The sequence below is a fragment of the Myripristis murdjan genome, chromosome 8, assembly GCF_902150065.1.
Source record: "Myripristis murdjan chromosome 8, fMyrMur1.1, whole genome shotgun sequence".
In the NCBI taxonomy this organism is placed as follows: Eukaryota; Metazoa; Chordata; class Actinopteri; order Holocentriformes; family Holocentridae; genus Myripristis; species Myripristis murdjan.
Genome location: NC_043987.1, coordinates 11,978,566 through 12,004,708, shown reverse-complemented (window position 1 = coordinate 12,004,708; position 26,143 = coordinate 11,978,566). Strand labels below are relative to the sequence as shown.

The window sequence follows — 26,143 nt, the reverse complement described above, 5'->3', positions numbered from 1 at the left end:
AGGGGAATGCAGTTTAAGAAAATACATGAAGTTTTAATTTTTTCCAGGAGATATGTATGTATGTGTTTATACTGCAAGTTTCATACATGCAGGTGGTGCTCACTAAAAAAAACAAACAGAATAGCTTGTTTAATGTAAGCAAGTTTTGACAGAGTGACAACTTATGCTGACGTCACGGGTCCGGGTGATTTGTCCTGTGCATGAGTGCATTGGGTTATTCTGTTCTGGGTAAAAGGTGAGGGGTTACTCAAGTTCACAGCGTCTTTGGTGTTTGCATATTTGGGCACTAACATTATGCTATGTGTGGGTAAATGCTTGGGTGCAATGTGTGTGTTCATGTGTGTAAAGTGAGTGATGTGTTGATGGTATCCCTCCTTGTTTTTCAAATTTTGTTTGTTGCATGCTGTCACTTTTTTCACCTGATGAAAGTAAGTCCGTCATGTGTAAACTATTAAGGCATACGACTGTGTCAACATGTTTGTTATGTGAAGAACATAGCTGATTGAGTTTCTCACAATGAAGTGATGCTCTTGTAAATTAATAGCAGATGACTAAAAGTGGTTCTCACAATGCACAACAGTGAATCACCCATGTGATTAATACGGTCCCATTGGATTGGATCCCCTTTCTGAGAAATTATGAAGAGGCTCATCCCGTAACTGAATAATGGGAGTCACACTAGTGCTGGTGGGCAGATGTGAGGATTTAAGTGTTTGCCTTAATATTTTACAATATTGTTTCTTCATATCCACCAGGGGGAGCTGGAGAAGCAGCTGCTGCAGGCTAATCCCATCCTTGAGGCCTTTGGAAATGCCAAGACGGTTAAAAATGACAACTCCTCGCGATTCGTAAGACATCAAGCTCCTTCTTGTGTTCAAGGAATTCTGAAAATCGAATTTTCTCCTACTTGGTTGCTCATCATACTTTTTCATTTGTGCTTTGTCTTATTCAAGGGAAAATTCATCAGAATCAACTTTGATGTCAACGGTTACATCGTTGGTGCCAACATTGAAACTTGTATCCTTTATTGAATCTTGTCATTGTCAATTAGTCTTTTTGAATTGAAAACATAGACAATGATTTCACCTTTGCTTTTCCTTTTGTGAGGTAAAATACCAAGTTTCAAGCTCCATTCCAGTTTGATGTGGAAGCTTGTAGATTGCCTTGCTGCCACACTGCTACACAGAAATGGCTTGGTGAGGTCAATTGTGCAATTGTCTCCAATATCAGAGAACTTGTCCCTGACTGACTGACCACTAGACTTGCTGGAGAAATCCCGTGCCATCCGCCAGGCCAAAGATGAGAGGACCTTCCATGTCTTCTACTACATGCTCACAGGGGCTGGAGATAAAATGCGCTGTAAGCAGCTTATTGCATAACTGTCTGTGTAACACTCTCAAAGTTAGAGCATGAATTCCCCCTGAGTGGTGATGATTACTATTTAACTGTGAAGCCTTTTAAGAATTCCTTCCTTTATAGTTTTCTAACATCCCTTTTTGCCCTTTTTTTTTTTATCTTATTCTGCCTCTCACTGTTGTGCTTTCCTTTCTGTCCGTCTCACCCTCAGCTGAACTCTGCCTGGAGAACTACAACAACTACCGTTTCCTGTCCAATGGGAACCTCACCATTCCTGGGCAGCAGGACAAGGATCTTTTTACAGAGACCTTGGAGGCCATGAGGATCATGTCTATCCCTGAGGACGAACAAATTGGTGAGAGACACGACACATTATTTTCAAATTTATATTCTAAAGTCATGCTTTTTTCTCTGATTCCTTTAGTAGGACTTTTGTGTAGTTGTTGTCTGTGATAATGGTGGTTTCTGTCTTTGTGCAGGTATGCTGAAGGTGGTGTCATCTGTGCTGCAGCTAGGAAACATTACCTTCAAGAAGGAGCGCCACACAGATCAGGCCTCCATGCCAGACAACACAGGTAGGACAGACTTTATCCCTCTGCACACACAAAGTGCTCTGTTGGCTGTCAGCCTGTATGGTGGTCAACACTCTACCCAAACCTTTTCCTCTGAGTAATGAGTACTTCATCTTATATCTCTGTTTCCACTTGCACTTTGCCGTTCTCTGTTTATCCTTCTACCTTCCAAATTCCCTCATCACCCCCCCTCCGTTTCTCCTGCTTTCTCTGCAACAGCTGCTCAGAAGGTGTGCCACCTGATGGGCATGAACGTGACAGACTTCACCAGGGCCATCCTGTCACCCAGGATCAAGGTGGGTCGAGACTACGTCCAGAAGGCCCAGACCCAAGAGCAGGCAGAGTTTGCTGTGGAGGCCCTGGCCAAGGCCACGTATGAGAGGATGTTCCGCTGGCTGGTCATGAGGATCAACAAGGCCCTGGACAAGACCAAGAGACAGGGAGCCTCCTTCATTGGCATCCTAGATATCGCTGGCTTTGAGATCTTTGAGGTAAACAAGGGAGGCAAACTGTTGGTGCCTGCCTCGCTGTAGTGTAGAGCATCTCACACAGCACAGCGAATACACACAAACATACATTTTACTGTTTTGTGCTCATCGTCATTTCTGTCTTCTCTCTTTCCAGCTGAACTCGTTTGAGCAGCTGTGCATCAACTACACCAACGAGAAGCTGCAGCAGCTGTTCAACCACACCATGTTCATCCTGGAGCAGGAGGAGTACCAGAGGGAGGGCATCGAGTGGAGCTTCATCGATTTCGGCCTCGACCTGCAGCCCTGCATCGACCTCATCGAGAAACCGGTGAGCTCGTAAACTTAGTTGATCTCCTCAGCTCTCATATCATCATTTGAACAAACATCCCTTCCTCAGTATGTGCAACAATGTGCTTTTTTTTTTATTGGTGTTTACTGACTTTATCCTTCCAATCCACTGTGTATAATGCATCAGAGCCCCAGTTCTCTTGTTTATGTACCACTGCTCTATTCCTCTGTGTCCAGGCCAGTCCCCCTGGTATTCTGGCTCTGTTGGATGAGGAGTGCTGGTTTCCCAAGGCCACAGACAAGAGTTTTGTGGAGAAGGTGGTCCAGGAGCAGGGCACCCACCCAAAGTTCCATAAGCCCAAGAAACTGAAGGATGAGGCCGACTTCTGCATCATGCATTACGCTGGCAAGGTAAACACACACAGAGAGTGTGTAAAGACGCATTCTCATTGGCTGCTTGCTCTACTTTTATGTATGCATGGGCATGTCCTGCACCTGTGGTGTAATTAGACCTATTTCAGTATGGTGTCATAAATCAGACCCATTTTAGGTTTGTACTGAGGTTTTCTTTGCCTAGATTGGCTGGTCCAGTGGTGTCCCTCAGTTTTTTTGTTTTTTTTTTTGCAAAGTCTTAATTGGAGACTAAAAATGTTGTTTTAATATTTTTAAATCTGTCCCTCAGGTTGATTACAAGGCAGACGAGTGGCTGATGAAGAACATGGACCCGCTGAATGACAACGTGGCCACACTGCTCAACCAGTCCACTGACAAGTTTGTCTCTGAGCTTTGGAAGGATGGTGAGTTCAGTTAAATTATTCATTATAGCAAAACCTGAAATTATTTCTTAATCAAGAGTGGTGTCTGTGTGCAATGGGAATTGTTATCTTGTAAGGGTCTTTTCCTGTTTTTGCATTTCATGTTGCCTTCTTTCTCTGTTTCTCATACTTATTGTCTGGTGTCTGGACCTTTGTTTTTACCCCTTTTACTTCCCATCTGTTGGTTTCCATCCATTTCTTCCTCTGTATGTCCCCATTTTGTCTGTCATTCTTATTTTTTTCCATTCTTTTACTGGGTCTCAGAGGTACAGAGTTGTCAGAGAGCCTATTTTTATCAACGTTTTCCTATTCTACACTCAGACTCAGGTGACCAGGTTTCTTTTTCCTTTTTTTTTCAGTCTTTCCCTTTCACTCCGGATGTCTTTCACATCTTTTCACATGGATATTTCCGTCATCGAATTTTTGAACTGTCCGTTGCCTTTTCCCAAATGATCAAACCTTTAGTCTTAGTTTGATCCTATGCTGTTTTTGACAGTGTCAGCAAACATTTGTGAGATTTTTCTGTGGCTTTAATTGTTCTTCCTCAGCTCTTTGTGCAGTGAAGACATGTCTCGTAGTCTCCTAACCACTTGTTGCTCTTTTCATCGAACTCTCCTTCTCTCCCTCTGTGTAATAGTGTGATTTGGGACTCCTGGTGTTGGTCATGGGTACTGCAGCAATGGGTATATACTGCATGGGTTTGGTTTTGTCATCACAATAAAACATGCCCACTGCAACTGCCAAAGTTTGTCACTCTCCTTGACACACACACATTTTAATAATTCATCACACATAGTTTTCACTCAAAAGAGGTGCGAATCGGTAGTTTTAAGAGTTGGCATACAAAGCCCCCACACTCACTGCACTGAATTTTTCTCATAATGGTGTGACTCATCTCCCCACGCTTCACTGGCATTTTGTGACTCCCCTTTCTCATCCCCCTCCTTATTTGTGTTTCCCTCCCCTTTGCATTCACTCAGTGTTTGTGTGGTATTTCACTGGTTGTGGTTTTCTGAACGTCATCCACCCCGTCTCTCCTGGTGTGTGTTTACCAAGAGGAAACAGGGAGACGGTGGTCATTCTCTCTTCCCTGTGACATGCATTTTATTTGAGTTTGCCAAGATAAACAGTAAATAGATGAACTTAAAGTAACCGACTTTTTATTCTGTTTGTTCCCTGTTTCAGTGGACCGCATTGTGGGTCTGGATAAGGTGGCTGGCATGTCGGAGATGCCCGGTGCCTTTAAGACCCGTAAAGGCATGTTCCGCACAGTTGGCCAGCTTTACAAAGAGCAGCTCTCCAAGCTCATGGCCACTTTGAGGAACACAAACCCCAACTTTGTCCGCTGCATCATTCCCAACCACGAGAAAAAGGTACTAGGGAAATTTTGTCATCTGTGCTAAGGAGCAGATTAGATTGTAGATAAACATTATCCATTTGGGTTCATTAAGCCTGTTTTCTAAAAACGTTTGCCCTGTAAAAGCCTTTGAGATTGTAACGGCAATGAAGAACTCTAAGTAAACTTAAATTTGACCTTGCCTACAGCTGACACTAGAAATGTAACTAATCTGTTTATGCCTCTTGGTAGTAAAGCTGTATATTTTTTGCATTTAACATGTCTGAAAGACAGCTACACTCATGGTCAATATTATGACAGACTAGCAATGTTTGTTTATCAAGAGCCTGGGTATATGTGGCTTCAGTGGGGGAACTATGAGTAAGGTACATCACCTACAACACCTCCTATATCCAGTAGACCACCCTAAACTTAAACCAGTCGTGTGATACATATCAAAATGCAACATTTTTGGCATTGTCATTCATCTTTGCCAAGCGACACCACTAATAAACATGTACACACTTCTAATCCCACCCCCCACCCCCCTCTCCCAGGCTGGTAAACTGGACCCCCACCTGGTTCTGGACCAGCTGAGGTGTAATGGTGTTTTGGAGGGCATCCGTATCTGCAGACAGGGCTTCCCCAACCGCATCGTTTTCCAGGAGTTCAGACAGAGGTAATACAGCAAAGTTATAGGCACACATTTCCCACTAAGTCTTGTTGTCAAGCTGGTATGAGTGCATGCTTTTGTGAGTACAGGGGGAAACATAATCCAAACATCTGTCTCACTCTCAGGTATGAGATCCTCACTCCCAATGCAATCCCCAAGGGCTTCATGGATGGCAAACAGGCGTGTGTGCTCATGGTAAGGGTCTGCCCATTCCTACTATGTCCTGGAAGATACTGTTAGGACTGAATACAAATAAATCACAATATGTGCTTCTGGTCCTGTCAGATCAAAAGCCTGGAGCTCGATCCAAACCTGTACCGAATTGGCCAGAGCAAAGTTTTCTTCAGGGCTGGAGTCCTCGCTCACCTGGAGGAGGAAAGGGACATGAAGATCACCGACGTCATCATCAGCTTCCAGGCCTGGTGCAGAGGCTACGTGGCCCGCAAGTAAGAGGAGACCTTAGAATCCAGCATCCAGCTTAATAGATACTCACAAAATTATTTGATGAATAATGTCCATTTTATTTGTTTTGAAGAATCAGCTCTATATTGCAAGATACCGGCATGGTGTCTGTCAAAATTGCGTTGTTCCTTTTTTTAATTATCATGTGAAATGCTGAATTATTTTCTGCATCGACATCTTCTCCAAAAATTAATTAAACAAACTGAAAAATGGAAAAAAGGAAGTTGCAAGTAAGCATGGCTTCATTTCAAGGAGTCATGAGCCAGAGAGGCAAAGAGCCAATGCATTGTAATAATCACTAAAAGCAGAGAGATTTATAAATGGTAAGAAATGGTAAAGGTAAAAAACAAAACAAAACAAACACACACACACAGTAGTCCAAACAAAATGTGAGACAGATTAAGCTCTGAGCTCACATCAGCTAGAGCAGCACTTAACCTAGTTCTCAAGCCTGATCTTGGTCAAAGTTGTTTTGCAGAGTCAACTTACTCTGAACCCTTTAATACGGACAAAATTAGCATCAGGAGAAGATGGAGAAAATGTTTTTATGTAGATATGTTATCGATTTCTGCTCATTTGTGCAGACAACAAACTTGTGTTTCATAATTACTCACTATTATTTAATAATATTAAGCTTTTGATATACAGTGATGTTGGAATTATGCCACCTTACTTTAACATTGGCAGTCTATCTGTGCGTTTCCCAGGTCACTAGTATGTTGTGAAAGCAGTCTGAATGTATGGTCAATATTGCTTTGCAGGGCCTTTGCCAAGCGGCAGCAGCAGCTGACTGCTATGAAAGTGATCCAGAGGAACTGTGCTGCCTACCTCAAACTCAGGAACTGGCAGTGGTGGAGACTCTTCACCAAGGTAAAATCAGCCTTCCTCCTCTTGCAGCATCTTAGCCATATGCTTTTTCAGTGTGGATATGGTTTTCTTCTTGGTCCACATTCCCATATACTGGTCTGTTCAACCTGTTCTTCTCTCTCTGTGCTCCCTCTTTGTCCCCAGGTGAAGCCCCTGCTCCAGGTGAGCAGGCAGGAAGAGGAGATGCAGGCCAAGGACATGGAGCTGAGTAAGGTGAAGGAGAAGCAACAGCACGCTGAGCAGCAGCTCCAGGAGATGGAGGTCAAACAGCAGCAGGTAAACAAAGACATTCTGCATTGAATGTTTGTGTCATTTGTTGCTCCATAGGAAAAATTTGTTATAGCTGTATTTTAGAATTGCAGATACCATCTGCTGGTGGATGTTGAATAAAGTTGTAGATAATATTAGATAATATTACTAATTACTAAGTTCTATGGTCAAGTGCTGGAATATATAATGCTTAACATTTTGATCAAAGTTTTCAGGTATGCACTGTATTAACTGTCTTGCTCTCCTCAGCTGAATGCTGAGAAACTAGCCCTGCAGGAGCAGCTTCAGGCAGAAACAGAGCTGTGTGCTGAGGCTGAGGAGATGAGAGCCCGTCTGGCTGCCAAGAAGCAGGAGCTGGAGGAGATCCTCCATGACCTGGAGGCCCGTGTGGAGGAAGAGGAAGAACGCGCCACTCATCTGATGTCTGAGAAAAAGAAGATGCAGCAGAATATCACAGTGAGTAGAAAGGCAGAACCCGTGGTTCTCTCAAGAACTTCATACTCTCTCTGTAGTCAGTAACATTAGGGTACATAAAAATAAGTCACATGACCCTCAGTCAATGCCAGGCCTAAGATTGATAAACCTATATGTATGTCCTGTTTTGCACATCCTTGACATCCTCCTTTCCTCTGTCTGCATACAGGACTTGGAGCAGCAGCTGGATGAGGAGGAGGCTGCCAGACAGAGACTCCAGCTGGAGAAGGTCACCTTGGAGGCCAAGATGAAGAAGGTCGAAGACGATGTTATGGTGCTAGATGACCAGAACAACAAACTCAACAAGGTTGGGATGAACTGAACTAAAGGTGTGAAGTACAGTGACCCAGTGTGTGTGTTTTTAACTTGATGAAAAGAAAGACTGTCAGTGTCTTTTTGCTGTTTTTTTTTTTTCCTCAGGAGTATCAGTATGTCTGATACGGATACTCCCTCATTTATTTCTCTTCTGGTTTTGATACAGGTCTTCTGACAACCTGTATCAAGTACATGTGTGCTCTTATACTTGAATGCTTTATCTTGTTTGTGCAAACAGGAGAAGAAGCTGATGGAGGAGAGGATCTCTGAGTTCACCACCAACCTTGCAGAGGAAGAGGAAAAGTCCAAGAGTCTGCAGAAGCTCAAGACCAAACACGAGGCCATGATCTCTGACTTGGAAGGTAGGTGAAGAGCACACAATGCAGACTCACCTCATACAACCTCCATGATCACCATTAGTTATTAATCTCACTGGTGCTGCATTGAACATGCTGCAGATGCTAGCTGAGTCTCAACAATATCCTTATCCATTGTTTCTTATCTGTTGTTTCTTGCTGTTTCTTCTCTCAGACCGCCTACGTAGAGAGGAGAAGCAGCGCCAGGAGCTGGAGAAGAACAGGCGCAAGCTGGAGGGCGACTCTACTGAGCTCCATGACCAGATCGCTGAGCTGCAGGCCCAGATTGCTGAGCTCCGCGCCCAGCTGGCCAAGAAGGAGGAGGAACTCCAGGCAGCCCTGGCCAGGTGTGTGTAATACGCACTCACATGAACCCTTAAGATTTGGAAGTTCAAAGATAGTCGTCCCTTTGCTGGTGTTACTCTGTGCTCAAATCCTCTGTCAATAGTAGGAATCTGCTTTTTATCAAAATCCCACTGATATCTTCTGGAATACAAGTATACCTTATGCAGGTGAATTATTGTTGGTTTTATAGTTTTGATGGATTCTGTCTTTTGGAGTTCGACTCCCCTCTTCATGGTTAAGATCATTTCTATACTGGGGTATGGGTAACGTCCCTTATTTTTAATTTTTTTTCTGCCTTCAGGATTGAAGAGGAGGCAGCCCAGAAGAACCTGGCCCAGAAAAAGATCCGTGAGATGGAGGCTCAGCTCTCTGAGCTGCAGGAGGACTTGGACCTGGAGAGACAGGCCCGTGCCAAGGCTGAGAAACACCGCAGGGACCTTGGAGAAGAGCTGGAGGCCCTAAAGACAGAGCTGGAAGACACTCTGGACTCCACCGCTGCTCAGCAGGAACTCAGGTGGAGATTCAGCTAGAACTGCCTTGATCAGATGTGTCTACCTAAATGTGGACAAAAGTATTGGGCCACACTTCTTAATCATTTAATTCAGGTGTTTCATTCAGTCCCCTTGCCACAGGTGTATAAAATCAAGCACCTAGCCATGCAGTCTGCCTTTACAAATGGAAACTGTTTTAGCTGCAAAGGGGGACCAACTCCATATTGATGCCTATGGATTTAGAATGGGATGTCATAAAAGCTCCTGCAAGTGTAATCTGAAGGTGGCCCAACACTTTTGTTCATGTAGTGTATCACCTTAGATGTCATTGCGGACAAATCCTTATACCAGTTGAATGCCATTACACATCTTAAAACAAGCAAGCTGATTTATGTCTGCTCTTCCCTCTCAGGACGAAGCGTGAGACAGAGGTGGCTCAGCTGAAGAAGACTCTGGAAGACGAAGCTAAAGTCCACGAGCACCAGGTGGCTGAGATGAGACAGAAACACGGCCAGGCCTTCGATGAGCTCAATGAGCAGCTGGAGCAGGCCAAGAGGGTAATTTAAGATTTCAACTCCCATCATCCAAATGCAGGTTTTTAAATTCCCCTTTAATGTGTACTCAGTCATTTATAAACAGACCTTCATTATATGGCTTCTCCCTCCCTGCAGAACAAAGTGTCAGTGGACAAAGCCAAGCAGGCTCTGGAGTCTGAGAGGAATGAGCTGGCCATTGAGCTGCAGACACTGATGCAGGGTAAGGGAGAATCTGAGCATCGGAGGAAGAAGGCTGAAGCCCAGGTCCAGGAGCTACAGGTCAAACATGCAGAGAGTGAACGCCAGAAGGTGGAGCTGGCTGAGAGGGTGGCCAAGATGCAGGTATGACTCTCAGAAAGGTTTAATCAGTGGTGTTGTTTCTAAAGTGTCAATGTTGTTGTTTTTTAATGCATATCGCTATTTTCTAAGTGATGACACCTGTTCTCTGCCTAAAATAAAAATAAATAATAAATATTTTCAATAATATATTCCAAAAATAAAAATGCAATATTTTTTTTCCATGTAGAGACATTACTTGACCTTTTTATGTAAACCAAATGTGTTTATATCTATCCACAGTAAAGACTAATGGGTTCCTTTTCTCTCCTTACGTCTTCCCGCTAGGCTGAGCTGGATAACGTCAACGGCATGCTGAGTGAGGTGGAGGGCAAGTCCATCAAGGCAGCCAAGGACTGCTCTGCAGTGGAGTCCCAGCTCCAGGATGTTCAGGTACACTTTCACCAAACAAAGCTGTTAGATCCTGCACTTAGATCACACTCAAGCTTATTTTATAAGATGCATCTTTCCTTGAGATGCTTTCTTCCACCCTGGTACAAAGAATCCTTGAGACAACAATTCAGGATGTAGTCATGTCAATCCTTAGACTGTGTCAACAACCTCATCTTGCTGTCATTTTATTACATTTATTAATATTCAGATCTTTTTTGTATTTGCAACAGGAACTACTCCAGGAGGAGACACGCCAAAAGCTGTCACTTGGCACACGTCTGCGCCAGCTGGAGGATGACCAGAATAGCCTGAGAGAGCAGCTGGAAGAGGAGGAGGAAGCTAAGAAGAATGTAGAGAAACAGCTTTTCACTGTACAGTCTCAGGTAAAAAGATGAACAAGCATTTCTCTCAGGATTATATTTTGGTGTTAGCAGCTTATCTTGTTGACCTGCACAGAGATTCCAGTAATGTTCACACTAATAGATAGCCAAGAAACTTACTGTATGCTGACTCCTGGTCCAGCACAGCTTATGGAGCACAAAATAAAATCAAAGCTTTTAAGTCTCAGTGCCTTTTCCCCTATAGCTTGCTGATATGAAGAAGAAGGCAGAGCAGGAGGCCGGCTGCCTGGAGAGTGCTGAGGAGGGAAAGAAGAGGCTCCAGAGGGACCTGGAGGGGGTCAACCAGCGCTTTGAGGAAAGGTGTGCTGCGTACGAGAAGCTAGACAAGACCAAGACACGTCTCCAGCAGGAGTTGGATGACCTGCTGGTAGACCAGGACCACCTCCGGCAGATCGTGTCTAACCTGGAGAAGAAGCAGAAGAAATTTGACCAGGTGAGACAGTGTATACAGTATTTGTGAAAGAGGGCTAAATCAAACATACCATGCATAGTAATCTTCAGATTAAGTTTAGAGGGCAGTGAAATCACATCTAGCTCTTCATCATAGCTTCACAAAACTAACTTCAATTCTTGGTCTCCCTGGCTCTCTGTAGATGCTTGCAGAGGAGAAGAACGTCTCTGCTCGCTATGCAGAGGAGCGAGACCGCGCTGAGGCCGAGGCCAGAGAGAAGGAGACCAGAGCCTTGGCTTTAACCCGCGAGCTGGAATCTCTGATGGACATGAAGGAAGAACTGGACCGCAACAACAAACTGCTGCGGGCTGAAATGGAGGACCTGGTATCCTCCAAGGATGATGTTGGCAAGAATGTAAGTTGGCCCAAATTTTTTTATGCATAGTGTGTTTTCAAAGGTTGTGGTCCTCGGACATTGAACATGTGTTCATGCAGCACTTAAAATCATGTCTGCTGTCATTTAGTCTGTTCTCCCATTACTCCTGCAAGTTTTTTTTCTTAAATTTGTTCTTTAATAAGGCCCTGTCTAAAATCTGTGACAGATTTTAGATTTTCTTAAAACATTGAATTATTTACACCTGTGTTCTTAGAATGATTTGAAAGCACATGATAGTTGATACTAATTAGCATATGTCAGTACCCATAAAAGGGCATGAGACTGCAGGGCCTTATGCACACACAAAAATCACACACAGAAATTTATCAAGTTGGGAGAAGTCAAGAATGTCCAAATAATATTCTGAAGATGGTGCACTGCACTGGGATGTAAAAAAAAAAAAAAAAAAAAAAAAGTAAAAGAAAAAATTCAGTAGTTCTGAAGTGGAGGTCCTGCTGCAAGAAGTGAACACCAAATGAGCTGTTGTATTGTGTAGCGTCAGTAGTGGGTATAGAATAACAAGAAAAAAATATGGGATAGGCAGCATGACATGCTACAGCATTACTCGTTCAGTGAACACTGTGTCAGGGGAAGCTGATACAGTGGCACAACTGATTAAGTAAAAAAAAAAAAAGTTTGATCGCAAATCTCTGGCACAAAAAAAAAGATGAATTAAGGTGTTAGTGTGGTGTTAATTCATTTTAAAAGACCACAGTTATTCTGTTCTTACCTAAGAACAAATCCCAAATGAAAACTATGTAAGTGGGCTTAAAGAAAAAAATTCTTCTTCCGAAAGTTTGGTGAATGAGGCCTATTATCCATCCCTATCCTGCAGGTCCATGAGCTGGAGAAGTCCAAGCGCGGCCTGGAGCAGCAGCTGGAGGAAATGAAGACCCAACTGGAGGAGCTGGAGGACGAGCTGCAGGCCACCGAGGACGCCAAGCTGCGTCTGGAAGTCAACATGCAGGCTATGAAAGCCCAGTATGAGAGGGACCTGGCCGGACGTGACGAGATGGGAGAGGAGAAGAAGAGGGCCCTGATCAAACAGGTACAGGACAACTTCATGTGTGCTTAACATTCCCTCTTTGATTTATAACTTGGAGCTAGATTGGCCAGCCAAGAGACAATGTACACTGTCATGTCACTGTTATGTACATACCATGTTCATTTCCTGTCTCACTGACTAAAATATGATATTTTAGTTAGTGTAATTCACTAATAACATGATTTAATAACAATTAAATTAATATTATGACAAAGATCCAAGAAAGGATAAGGGATAGACATACCACTCAAAGAGTATGCAGAAAATTAAAAACTAATAAAACTGACACTGTGCATACAGGCACAGTCATTCTGCTCTCCATCATGGGAAATGCCTGAAACAGAGTCTGTGTTCCTCAGGTGCGTGAGATGGAGCTGGAGCTGGAGGATGAGCGGAAGCAGCGCTCTGTTGCAGTGGCGGCACGTAAGAAACTGGAGCTGGACCTGAAGGAGCTGGAGGCAGCCATCGACATGGCCAACAAGAACCGTGAAGAGGCCCTGAAACAGCTGAAGAAGCTCCAGGTAAATGCTAAATGCCTTCAGTACAGAGAAGAGGCTTTTCTGCCCATGCCAAGTCAACTATATGTCAAATATACCTACCCAAATAATCTTCTCAGTTTAAGACCTGTCCTCTTGAGTGCCTTCCTTCATTTATCAATTGTCTTGACTGAATCTTACACTTGATTTTTTTTTCCTCTATCAGGCTCAGATGAAGGAGGTTGTCAGGGAGCTGGAGGACACTCGTCTGTCCCGAGAGGAGATCCTCGCCCAGGCCAAGGAAACTGAGAAGAAACTGAAGAGCATGGAGGCTGAAATGATCCAGATGCAGGAGGTTAGTTTGCACACCTCGCTCTTTCTGTTTTGCTCCCCCATTCTTTATTAACCCGCCAAAAGTGGATGATTATATAAATAAGATTCCATCAAACCACTTATTTTTGCTGGCAGTTTTAACTCATTTGTCAGTGTAAACTTAAATTATGAAAACCACTAAACTGCCCTCACACACTTTCAACATACCACTCCTTGTTTGGTTATATCTCTTCAGGAGCTGGCGGCTGCAGAGCGGGTGAAGAGACAGGCCCAGCAGGAGAGAGACGAGCTGCAGGATGAGATAAATAATCAGGCCACCAAGAAGTAAGACACATCTTTATTGTTATTGAGATGTCAAAGCACTTTCACCATCTGCGTTGCCTGCTAATGACCCACTTTTCTGTTTTGGTCAATCTCCCTTTTTCTTTCTTTCTCTTTTCATCTTCCCTTTCCCACCTTTCTTCTCTTTGGCTCTCAGTGCCCAGGTTGCAGAGGAGAAGAGAAGGCTGGAGGCTCGTATTGCTCAACTGGAGGAGGAGCTGGAGGAGGAGCAGTGCAATACCGAGCTGGTCAACGACAGACTGAAGAGGGCCCTGCTGCAGGTCTGTAGACTGAAGAATGAGTGAAATCAGCCTGTTAAAGCCTAAACTGGAATGGGATGGAGTGAAGAGTTTCCTGATCATAGTCTCACCTTGTCTGACATAGTATTGACACCACGGGACTCCAAAATTCTTGGTTCAACTTCATAGTAATGATAGGTTTTTATCTGGGTTGGCAGCTCGTTAAAGTGCTAATCCACAATACTGTATTTCTATCTCTCCATCGTGTTGGCCTTCAAAAACTCTTCCTTGTCACAGTGCAGTATTCAGCACAACTTAACATTCCTTCTTCCACTGTCCTTTAGACTGACCAGATGAATGTGGAGCTGACTGCCGAGCGCAGCACCTCCCAGCGCATCGAGGGAGCTCGTGCCCAGCTGGAGCGTCAGAACAAGGAGCTGAAGCTGAAGCTGCAGGAGCTGGAGGGAACCGTCAAGTCCAAGTACAAGGCCTCCATCGCCGCTCTGGAGGCAAAGATCGCCCAGCTGGAGGAACAGCTCGACACCGAGACAAGGTGAGTCTGGCTAAAAAAGATGTTTGAAAAAAAAAAAACAACTGTACATATTATACAGCTGATAAACAAACATGCACTGCACAAAAATCATCATAACAAGTCACTTAGTCTCATGTTCAGTGTTAACAGCTTGTTTCTCTTACAAGTAAAAACAATCTGACAGTGGGATGAGATCATCCCACTTATTTCCAGTGTTGATCAACTTGCCTCCAGGATTGTTTTGAGTCATTTTTTTGATACTAGCGGGCTGATCTGTCTTATTCTGCTGTGTTTCAACATATTAATACTGGTTCCTAATAAAAACATCATGAAACAAGTGAAACATCACTGGAAATGTGGGATTATCTCATCTCTCTGGCAGATCTTTTCTCACTTGCTGTAAAAAAAAAAAAAAAAAAAAAAAACAAGATTATATGACTTAATATGAGACGAGCTGTGTAAATGTCTCATGGACTGTCTTATATATTTCAGTTCTGTAAACTTAAAAAATGTACCCAACACAATGGTAAAAAGTAATTGCATATACTGAAATTTGTACAGGACACATATCACAATAAAGCCATTAACACTGGCACAAAGTCATGGTAAACAGACAGCAAATGACTTTTTGACCCACGTTGTGTTTCTGACCTAGAGAGAGGCAGGCAGCCACCAAGCTGGTGAGACGCACGGAGAAGAAGCTGAAAGAGGTCATCCTGCAGGTGGATGATGAGAGACGCAACACGGAGCAGTACAAAGACCAGGTCAGACACTTCCCATTATGTGTCAAATCTCCATCACAGAAGCTTTGCACTTGCTATTTCGATATCCCTGTTCAGGCATGTGCTGTCAGGGTTTTATTATAAAGTTTGTGTAGATCTGAAACTTGCGTATGCATATATACTCATGTCATCCATGAGCAGACTGTATGTGATTTTGGTGCCGAAATGCACTTTGAAGTTCAAAATGGTGATTGGTAAACATTTTCAGCTGATGTGTTGTGTGCGCTCATTTGTTTTTCCAGGCCGATAAACTGAACTCCCGCATGAAACAACTGAAGCGGCAGCTGGAGGAGGCTGAGGAAGAGGCTCAGAGAGCCAACGCCAACCGCAGGAAACTGCAGAGGGAACTGGAGGACGCCACAGAGTCGGCGGACGCCATGAACCGTGAAGTCAGCTCCCTCAAGAGCAAGCTCAGGTGGGCAAAGGCGCTGAAGACTCCCCGAGAGTCAATTGTTCTCATGAGGGGTGGGAATCTTTGGTTTACCAGCCAGTCAATTCAATAATTGTCAACTAGGTTTTAAAGCAGAATTACTTAAACAGTAAATATTACAGAAAGGAAAAAAACAAAGGTTTCAACGTATTCTTTCAAATCAACACTTTTCTTTTCAGCATCGATTGAAGCGTTTCATATTGTTTCAGGCTTAAGTCAGAATGATTCACTCTGTTTACAAATTCTGCCAATTCAGCTGAATCGATCTGCAAAAAGAAATAAACTATGCAATTGCAATGAACCATTACACCCCTAGCTCTCACTGATAGTTTAATGTAGTCGTGTGTACAAGGGTTACATAAATGGTTCCTACACAGGGCCTAAATTTGGGGACAGTTGTTGTTTGTCAGTTCCGACACATTGGCACGTTTTACACATTGTGACACTCTGTTATGAAATGGCAAATGTGAAAATGGAAAATCTGCAAATGGCTGTGTGTAATTTACTCTGAAACATATCTCTTCTTATGGGCTATCGCTGCAAAATTGTACCTTAATCTGCTTATAGTAGATACTAAATGCAAAATTACGGTATTTTATTTCAATCAAGATCTCCATTTTTACCCTCACCTTGCATGACTTGACCTCACCACAACAATGCTTTTTTTTTTTCCTGTTGCAGGCGCGGCGACGTCCCCTACACCATGCGCCGCATCATCAGCCGTGCAGGCGTGGAGAGCGACGAAGAGAGTGAGCCCAAGAGCGAGACCCCTGAGCCCAAGCCTGAATGAACAGCCACAAGTGTCCACTGGCTCCTTCCAGGATTGAACTGCATCATTAATAGACCGACCCAAATACAGACACACCTGAGCACACGTAACTGCACCTACTGAACGGAGAGGAACACAAACATCAGAATATTGTATGAACTAGAGGCAGGGATTAATTCTTCCTAGTCTCTCCGATCTGACAATCTATGCACACTTGATACAGCCACACACATACAGAAGCCAGTAAACTCAAGACAATCACCATGTTGATATATACTTAAACACACACATACACACACTATTTTGGGCCAAATTTCTTTTCTTGTGCTTCATGTTTCATTCTCTGGGAAAACAAAAGAAAATGAATGATATTTTTATAAGGAAACATTCTGATTGTAATAGTCCTGATTCAGGATCTATTTTTTTAAATTGAAGAAAGAAAAACAAAGGAAGAAGTATAAATAAATAAATGAAGACAGATTACTCGAAGGGGACCAAAGTAATATCATGATCTATAGATTTGTATTTTATTCAGAAGTTTTTTTTTTATTATGGTTAAGTATGAAAGTACTACATGTTTTATTATGGCTCTTGCTCGCGCTCTCTCGCCTCAGTTTATAATGGAGGCTGACGTGCTGAAATGTATTCTATTAATGTAGCTGTGGTTAGTACTCGCCACATGACTCGACATGCTTTTGGGCTTGATAATTTGATAGAGACATGTTTAATGTGCAAACATGACTTAAGAGAGGGATTTAGATGCAGCAACACACAATTGGAGACTCATTGATGCATACTGTAGGCATTTGGTTGTGACTGTGCCGAAATTTCTTAATTTTGCACTGAGATGTAAAACTTAAGCCTTGACTTGATAAACCACTGCATTGGTGCATTTAATTCAAACATTGATAGAGAGGACAAATGTACGTTGAACAGACGCTTTAAAATTTCTGACACACTGTGCACATGTTCTTATAGTATGCACACTAGCTGCCCACATACACACACACACACACACACACACACATACACATGCCCACACACTAAAGCCTTATATGCAGCTACATTATACTGTGCAAGCGCCCCCCCCTCTGGACACGCATTGATTTTTGTATTTGTTTCTTTACTACTATCAATGTTTTTATTAATATGCAGGGTAAATCTTAAACGGGGTGATGGGGTAGTTTATTACTCACAGCACACACTGTATTCTCAGGGCACAGCTTGGTGGGGGTGAAGGAATTCAAGTTTTTACAGAATAAATGGAGATTCAGAAGGAAGGGGAAAGCCCTGCTACTTCGATGAGGTGACATGGCTCGGTATTGCAGCTCTGACACTCCCATAAACCGTACCCTGACTGGCAACGGCTTAACATAGATATAGGGAGTTGGCACCAAGTTGGCACCTTAGATGAAATATCCGGTCAGGTTTTGAATAGATCTATCAGATGAACGGCTGTGTTAACATGCAGTGTGTTTCAGGGCTTAAGGTCTGCATTATGTAAACCCCACAGGCTGTGCTCAGGGGTGGCTTTTGGCTCACACTGCTGGGAAGTGAGAGGAATGTGTTCGTAAGAATAATGGCTCACAAATAAAAGGATCACTCTCTTTCGCACTTAGAAACCAAGGAAAACCAAACCAAGGAAGAATTAAAAAAAAAAAAAAAAACACATGGAAAAAAATGCATCTCCTTAATTTTTTTGTAATGTTAAATTTTCTGTCTGCGCCTCTGGAAGTTATTAAACCTTGAGATGACTTATGAAATGTTGGTATTATTGCAATAAAGAGGCTTTCTAAACTGCAAAATGAGAACATCTGTGTCTTGATATTTATTTCCTACTCATTTATGTGATGGTTTTAAGTTAAAATCTTGACTTGACTAAAAGTTCAACTTTGCTTGAGGTTTACTAAAACTTCACCATCAAAAACATGTTTTTGAAATGTGGCAATACCACCAGCAGAGGGCACTCTGCGCTTCCACAGTAGCATGGCATAATAATGTGGCAAGTCTGAACCGGTTTTACCACTGGGCACAATACAATGCACTGGGATGGAGAAATCTGGGTGAGAACCGACCTTTTGTCTTTAGTGTTTTTCTATTTATTTCCCATGTTTGTGTGTGTGTGGTTACATGTTCTATCAAAGCAGTTTTTTAGTTTAACACATTTAATGAAGACATGACTCAGTGATTGCACTACGGGAAAACAATTTAATATCAAGTAAACAGGTAATTCAACATGCTGCAAGGTGCATTTTTTTCTGATATGAGAAATAGTACATTTTTTTTATAAATGCACCTGGTATACTTTCAAGCGCTCGTGAAAATAATCACCTATTCATGATATTTAGTGATAAACTGATCAGTGAACGAACTCGTCCCACTGAGTTGGGGTTTGGAGAAGATCTACAAAATCTTGCCTTGACTATGACTGCAGCGTCATTTTCAAGTACATCAGCGTTTTGTATTTCTGTTAACACAACTCGGGACAAGGATAACTAACATAAGGATAACGCTTCCTCTTATTAATGCTCTTGAGAGGCTGTGGACTAACTATACTTTTGAATCATTTATTCCTAGTAATTAAATTTTACAGCTGATACTCGGGTCTGTTAAATTTTGGGACTTGGATAGTTGGGGTTACACTTTAATCAACACATTAGTGGGTCAGCTGGGATAGCCAATCAGACGGCAGGAGGCTCCGGGGTGGGCGGGGCCTCGGCGGGGTTACGACACACTGCGCCGCTGAACAGGAACCGGCCGGTTTAACTTGTGAATGAGCGGAGACGCTCTTCATTTCCTCACCAGAGACAGAGACCAGGCGCTTTCACCGTGAATGTGCTCTTGTTTCTACAACAGGTCTCAGGGACTTAGTCAAATTTGACATTTGGAAACCTAGGTTGTTTAATTTTGATAGGGACGGTGACCGAGGAAAGCGAGAACCACCTTGCTTTATTACACCAAAGACCTGTCTCTCTGTCTGTCTGTCTACTGGCATTTTTTTTTTCTTTCTGATTTTTACCGCGTTCTAACATTACAGCGGTTATACCAGTGCTTAGGCTAACATTAGTCATCCTACAGAAATTGAGGAAACGCAAGGTAAGTCGGTATAAGAGAAGAATTTAACTTATGCTCTGAGTTATCTAAGAAATAGCCAAGCATACGTCTCTATTTAGGGCTGTTTTGCCCTGTGGATGCTGTTAATGCAGTGTCAAGAGTTATCAGGCTTTTGAGATACTGGATAAGATGAGCCATTAACTTATTTACACTGCACATTAAACCTTCTTTTTATTGTTATATTAGTATTGTTATCTGGTTGAACAAATGCATGCAGGTTTTTTTTTTTTTTTACTTCCCATGTTGTCTCTACAGTGTCTGACTGGTCAGGGACTGTAGGGAAACCATTATCATAACTGCAAGGCACCCTACATAGACCCCTGATCTATGCTTACATCCAGTGTGAAACCAGTTAGAAAAAAATGATCCCAGTGGTTTCAGACATTTCAGACACCCTGTTCTGAGTCCAGCCCTGCACAACATGCTTTTCAGCACACAAACGCACACATACCATGTCCTCAGTCCATCATGTGGCCAAGCTCACACTCACGTGAAAAGCATGCGCAGCCTGAATCAAGTACCTCATATCCATGCTCAGCCTAATATGTAGCATGACAAGCTCTGATTAGTTAATGAATAGCTGTGTGTCAGGTGGACGCAAATCAGAGACAGAGGGCTGGTCAGCTGGTTCATATATTTAGTCCTTGGTATCTGTGTGACCCTCCAGACAGAGGCATAGCAGGGCAGGCGCACTCTCCATCAACATCTGTAAGAGACAGCCCAGATATTAAGACGGTAGCTCTCAGCATCAGTGCTGAATAGCTATTATTAGCATATTATTTGTGATATGTAAAGGTACCGACTACATTACTGAACTAATAGCCCAATAACTTCTCACTGCTTTCCTTGCAGGACTGTTGCAAACACTGCAGAAAGATCAGCAGCAGAGTGAAGTCTGAAAAGGAGAGCAAGAACTGAAGATTTTTCATTCTGCATTGGAAGAATCTTGCATCCATTCATCATCTTTTTGAAGATCCATGGAACTCTCTCTGGTGAGTCTTAATGCTTAAGAATAACATTGCATGCTGAATCACAGTGATAGCTGAATTAAGTGATTGTGAGTGAAGTATATGATTGTGTTTTTTTCAGTTGAACAAAGGGAACAGCATGTTAGATTGATTGTGAATTTCAGCTTACAGTTATATCAGTGACTGTATGTATTTTAAAATTGGTTTGATGAGTTCATCATGACCTTGGTGGCCATCCTTTATCGTTGCGTCTTTGGCAGCCTCATAATTCAAGGTCAGGGCATCCTGTCCGATTTTGTCAAACTCCCTTGCGCATGATTGTGCCACCACATTAGTAAACTAATACTTTATGATAAGTGATGAATTCAAAGCGACATCAGAGGTGCTTTGTGCTGGAGAACAGAAACTAACTGTGTTGAGAGGAGCCCGTTCAAATTTGGATGACGTAATTTTTTTTTCTTTCAAAGAACCATTATTAACTATTATCTGTCTTAGTTTTTCTTTGACATTTGTTCACACAGTAAATGCTCGACGTTGCTCACGGCTCATGCTCAGTGGCCTTCCTGCACATTCAGAGGGGCACTCCACCAGGCTGGTGTGAAACTGACTTTAACCGTCTCCCTCCCTGCTCTCTCTCTCTCTGCGTCCTCCTCTCTCCATCCCATTCTCCTCACACTTCAGGCTCACCCTGTTATCAAAGCCTTCATGTGTGGCTCCCTCAGCGGGACCTGCTCCACGCTGCTTTTCCAGCCTCTAGACCTGGTCAAGACCCGTCTGCAGACGCTGCAGAGCACTGTGCAGCCCGGGTGAGTCTGTGCGTAGTTAACATCGAAACAGGAGATGCCATATCAGCCACACATGCTTGTGTCTTATATAGCAACTAAATGTCACCGTGTCTATCACATGCCCTTTGGCCTTGTGACCTCTACTGCATTCATTTTATTGACAAGATCACTAACAACAAGGCGCTTTACGTCTAACAAACCTTACATCACACAAGCTGCACATGCCCTGCATATGACAGCACCATTGATTAGTTCTGGTTGATTTCCTTTACATCAGCTTATCTCAATATTTGCCTTGTGTTTTCAGTTCGGCAAGAGTGGGGATGGTGACGGTGCTCCTGAGCGTTGTGCGGACAGAGAAGCTGCTCGGACTGTGGAAAGGCGTGTCACCAGTAAGAGCACCTTTCTGTCTTCTGAGCCCACACATATACCCCATCATTTTTCTGTTGAAAGTCTGTGTGTACGGTCACTTCTGCAAGTTCAGATTTGCACCGCGCTGCAGCCTGTCCTGGAATGCTTCTTAAACGTCTGTCCTGCATTGTCTCTCTAGTCGTTTGTGCGGACCATCCCGGGCGTGGGGATCTACTTCAGCACCTACTACTCCCTGAAGCAGCACTTCTGCCAGGACAGGAGCCTCGGGGCCATTGAGGCCATGATGCTGGGAGTCGGGGCCAGAACGGTGGCAGGGGTCTTCATGCTGCCTGTCACTGTCATCAAGACGCGCTTTGAGGTGAGCACAGGCAGAGGAATGTGTGTGTGGACTGAGTTGGCTTGAGGCCACCCATGTGGAAGCTAGTCAGCAAAAATTACACCTGGCTAAGCCAAATTTCCCTGATTGCATGTACTGATCAAAGATTAACTTCCCCCACTGCTATAAGTGTAACTCAAGGCTGCTGATGGATAAACTGGCACAATTTTCCGCTTAACCAGTGTGAGGTCGGGCAAACAAACAAATAATTGGATGGAGTTTTGGTTTGTACTTACTGGATGTTGATTTCATTTCCTTTGATTTGCCCAAGTTAAAAGGCAAAAAAAAAAAACATATAACCAGTGGTGGAAATATTCTTTATTTTATTTATTTTAAAACCACAAAATGTGAAAATAAATACATAATTAACTAACTAACTAACTAACTAAGTATAGATAATATTAATAATACTAATAATGCCACAAAGCCAACACAACATTATTTTTAAATAACCAATATAATATAAAGAAATACTATATCTAGACATCTCAGGCAAAAGAAAGGCTATTTTTGCATTTATGTATTAAGACATCGCCATAAATGATGTTTTTATTTGATTCAAACTCAGCAGAGTGATTCCTTGAGGTGTAAAATGGTTGTGTTGTTCTTTCAGAGTGGCAGATATAACTATGGGAGTGTTGCCGGGGCTCTGCGCTGTGTGTGTCAGACTGAAGGCCCCAAGGCTCTGTTCTCCGGCCTCATGCCTACTCTTATCAGAGATGCTCCTTTCTCTGGCATCTACGTCATGTTCTACAGCCAGACCAAGGCCTCGCTGCCAAAGGGTAAATATTTAGCCAGAGATCATTTGGCACAAACCAGCAGCATACAGTCAATTTGAGTCATCAAAAGTGAAGGACACAAAATTAACACATTTTAGCCACCTTACCGACTTCTGCTCTGTTGTAGCCATTTCTATGTGCATCTGTTTATATCTGTATTTTTATTTTTTTAAAATCGAATTGAAAACAAGTGAACTTATCTTAAACTATAAACGCCAAGCTGAAGACTTAAAATGAAAATCGACATCTGTCTTTCAGAGATCAGCACGTCTGCTTATGCTCCTGTGGCTAACTTCAGCTGCGGGGTCCTGGCCGGTGTGTTGGCCTCCCTGATCACCCAACCCGCCGATGTGGTCAAAACGCACGTCCAAGTGAGCACACAGCTGAGGACAGCCGATGCCATCAAATACATCTACATGGTACCTATCTCACACTCATGACGTTTAAAATGTTTATGACCATCTTGCTGGGAATGATTTCTATGCCGGCTATAGCCTTGTGCCTTGTTTAGGTCATGGTTTATTTTGAGAAATTCAGATAAAAGGCCAACTGTCTTCTCCAGAAGTAGAAATGTTGTGTGATGCATTTGACTTAATTCATTTATAGGTGAGGCCATAGAGTTTGCCCATATGCTCTTTAGTGTGTCTTACCAACAACAGTAACGTACCAAAGTTATTGTTGATGAGGTTAAAGAGCAAAGACAGACAGCTAAAAAAAAAACAAAACAAAACAAAAAAAAAAAACGACTAAAATAAAGACTAAAATGCGAAAGCAGAGGCTGTTATGATTTGTATATGCTCTCATATTAAAATGTGGTGTCAAAAATTGCTTCTTGCAACTTTGATAAACTATGTTTTCAGTACAATAAACAGGGCCTCTCTCCTGTCTCTCTCTCTCAGGAACACGGGCTGCAGGGCTTCTTCAGAGGTGCAGTCCCACGCTCGCTGAGAAGGACCATGATGGCTGCCATGGCATGGACAGTGTATGAGCAGATGATGACCCGCATCGGGCTGAAGTCTTGAACGGGCTCATCGATAGTGAGTTTGTGAACGAGAGAAAAGAGAGTAAGAGAGAAATGTCAGGCCTCTGCATGAAGCTAGACAGGGACAATAAAGAGCGAGCAGGAAGAAGACGCTGCAGTAGCCTTTTGTGAGCACACTGTGTAAATAAGAGTGCTCATGGACTGCAACACTGACTTATTTCACAATAATGAGATGCAGCTCGATGAGCAAAGAAAGGTTTTGCCCTGCATGGCAGTCATGTCATGTCATGACAGCCACGCACATTGCAAGAGAGGCAGAGATGTGTTTCTCTGGGTTGTTGTGTAAGAACTGGAATCCACAGATTTGCATTTCCCCAGACTCTGTCAACTGTTGTTTGTGCTTAGTAACTTGAAAAAGATGTTTTAGCAGTAACCCTGTGGTAATTCCTCAGTGATAGTTTCCCTGGTTTCCAATAGTAGCTTGAGCATATCCACTTTACCTCAGATAAAGACTGCAGTGGCACAATCTTTTATTGCTAAGCATGTGCCAGATAAAGCTTAGGAGTTATATAATGCACTTTAATCTGCAGTTCTTTTATGGGTGTTGGCACGGACTAAAACCTGGGGAGTCAAGCTAATGTAGACAATTAGCTTGGGCGTCTGCCAGCCTTTTCCTTATGATGTCAAAAGATGGCCAATTTTTTTATTTTTATTCTTATAACATTGTGCTAATATAGAAAAGGCTGTTCTTGTGGTCCTTTTGATCTGTACAGTTGATTTGTTTTAAAATGTAACGATTTGTGTCTTGATGACATTTGAAGTGATATTGTAATAAATATTCTGTTCATTAAACTATTTACCTTTTTTAAGAAAATAAAAATAACTTTTGTTCTGCACCCAGAATATTCTCCTCTTGGTATTTTGTTTTTCTGACCCTCTATGGCTTTCACTGTAAATGATTCAGCGGGAAGTGACATAGTTGTTGACATCGGCACCTGAGGCCTGACCTCCGAAACAAAGGTCTGCAGCAAAGGCAACTATTTCACATGATATCCTGAATTCATGTCCTAGGCTCAAAAGTCTTCACCATATCATGAAAACAAGCTCAACCCAGACTGATATTTGCACCAGACATTCCCTCTCTGTCCTACATTATTCATAAATCACAGCCATCAGGTTGCAGAACCAGAACAAACCTGCTGTATCAGACTTTCTTATCTGTGTCTTTTTATGGTTGTATAAGATATAAAATTCTCACGAAGAGGCAGCACACACAGTTAGGTGTAGTGTCAAAGTATCAGAGGTGCCCTCAGAGATTAGAACACCATAAGCCTAATGCATAATTTATTGCACCAGACTACTAGGACAGGGACTGCCACTGATTTATCGCAGTTCTGTGTAAGACAGAGATAAGCAGTGGAGGGGGTGTGGTGCCGTGACATCAAATGGGAGCTGAGGACAATGAGCGTGTCATGAAAAAGTAAGATATTAAGCTACTTAAGATTAGACTCTAACCACTGGAATAGCATAGTTACGCAGCAATGAATTTCTAAGCCTCTTTTAGTTTCGGTGGAGGTTGTCTCAGTCAAAATATCATTCTTGCTGTCCCTCAGGACAATAAAGTCAATCTGATTATATATCACATTCATATCACATTTTTGACTCCATTATGTGCAGTCAGCAAGTGCCATCATGGGTCAGTCATGGCTGACACACACAAATCGGCAATTTTTGATCAATATTCCATTTCAACTTCATGACGCCATCCATACCAAGAGTACTGGACCTAGCACACGTCAACGACTCACACACAACTGTCACAGTCAATGTTGCTTTCCCTCTTTACTTTGGAATCAATCTCTTTATAATGACCTTGACACAGAGCGTGGTGTCAGATTTACTGAGGTTAAAACATCACCAAAAGCAAAAATACAGGCTTTCTGAGCCTCTGTGTGTAAAATTAAATACTAATACTAATAATAACATTAATAAAACCTTTTTTTTATGAAACACTTTTGCAAAACAGTTTAAAAGTCACTTCACAGGGAAACACCAAAACAAGTGGAGGCAACACAGTAGACTGACATTACTTATAAACATCATCAATTGACCTTAATCGACATCTCAGAATTTTGATCATTTATCCTACACTTGTTGTGTTCTTTGCTCTTGTTTTTCCCCCAGAGAAAAACAACTCCAGGGCACATTATTCCCTCATGTGCCACATTACCACACTTCTTCTGTAGCCTTATTTAAA

At 42.7% G+C, this 26,143-nt stretch overlaps 2 protein-coding genes across 3 annotated transcripts in view; both read left to right on the top strand.

Moving 5' to 3' along the window:
• LOC115362905 (myosin-9-like) overlaps positions 1–18,246 on the top strand; it is a 36,389-nt gene extending 18,143 nt beyond the window's left edge. For both annotated transcript variants that reach the window (XM_030056892.1, XM_030056891.1), the window contains 35 exons: positions 756–848; positions 954–1,017; positions 1,261–1,359; positions 1,568–1,711; positions 1,836–1,931; positions 2,148–2,419; positions 2,553–2,726; positions 2,924–3,097; positions 3,369–3,483; positions 4,687–4,874; positions 5,395–5,516; positions 5,636–5,705; positions 5,796–5,956; positions 6,734–6,842; positions 6,984–7,115; positions 7,359–7,565; positions 7,753–7,890; positions 8,137–8,260; positions 8,430–8,601; positions 8,901–9,113; positions 9,503–9,647; positions 9,762–9,968; positions 10,251–10,355; positions 10,586–10,738; positions 10,941–11,189; positions 11,350–11,562; positions 12,419–12,631; positions 12,988–13,149; positions 13,331–13,459; positions 13,673–13,761; positions 13,916–14,039; positions 14,342–14,550; positions 15,185–15,293; positions 15,554–15,726; positions 16,423–18,246. In XM_030056892.1, coding sequence (XP_029912752.1) covers positions 756–848; positions 954–1,017; positions 1,261–1,359; positions 1,568–1,711; positions 1,836–1,931; positions 2,148–2,419; positions 2,553–2,726; positions 2,924–3,097; positions 3,369–3,483; positions 4,687–4,874; positions 5,395–5,516; positions 5,636–5,705; positions 5,796–5,956; positions 6,734–6,842; positions 6,984–7,115; positions 7,359–7,565; positions 7,753–7,890; positions 8,137–8,260; positions 8,430–8,601; positions 8,901–9,113; positions 9,503–9,647; positions 9,762–9,968; positions 10,251–10,355; positions 10,586–10,738; positions 10,941–11,189; positions 11,350–11,562; positions 12,419–12,631; positions 12,988–13,149; positions 13,331–13,459; positions 13,673–13,761; positions 13,916–14,039; positions 14,342–14,550; positions 15,185–15,293; positions 15,554–15,726; positions 16,423–16,531 — 5,256 coding nt within the window. In that variant the 3' untranslated portion in view covers positions 16,532–18,246. The remainder of the gene's footprint in view (positions 1–755; positions 849–953; positions 1,018–1,260; positions 1,360–1,567; positions 1,712–1,835; positions 1,932–2,147; positions 2,420–2,552; positions 2,727–2,923; positions 3,098–3,368; positions 3,484–4,686; positions 4,875–5,394; positions 5,517–5,635; positions 5,706–5,795; positions 5,957–6,733; positions 6,843–6,983; positions 7,116–7,358; positions 7,566–7,752; positions 7,891–8,136; positions 8,261–8,429; positions 8,602–8,900; positions 9,114–9,502; positions 9,648–9,761; positions 9,969–10,250; positions 10,356–10,585; positions 10,739–10,940; positions 11,190–11,349; positions 11,563–12,418; positions 12,632–12,987; positions 13,150–13,330; positions 13,460–13,672; positions 13,762–13,915; positions 14,040–14,341; positions 14,551–15,184; positions 15,294–15,553; positions 15,727–16,422) is intronic.
• A 997-nt stretch (positions 18,247–19,243) lies between these two features.
• On the top strand, positions 19,244–24,789 carry slc25a38a (solute carrier family 25 member 38a). The gene is made up of 8 exons (XM_030059089.1): positions 19,244–19,606; positions 20,477–20,616; positions 21,274–21,398; positions 21,685–21,769; positions 21,928–22,107; positions 22,739–22,907; positions 23,163–23,323; positions 23,804–24,789. Exons 2-8 carry the CDS (start codon positions 20,602–20,604, stop codon positions 23,924–23,926), a joined length of 858 nt encoding a protein of 285 aa, XP_029914949.1. The 5' UTR covers positions 19,244–19,606; positions 20,477–20,601; the 3' UTR covers positions 23,927–24,789.
• Positions 24,790–26,143: the final 1,354 nt, after the last annotated feature.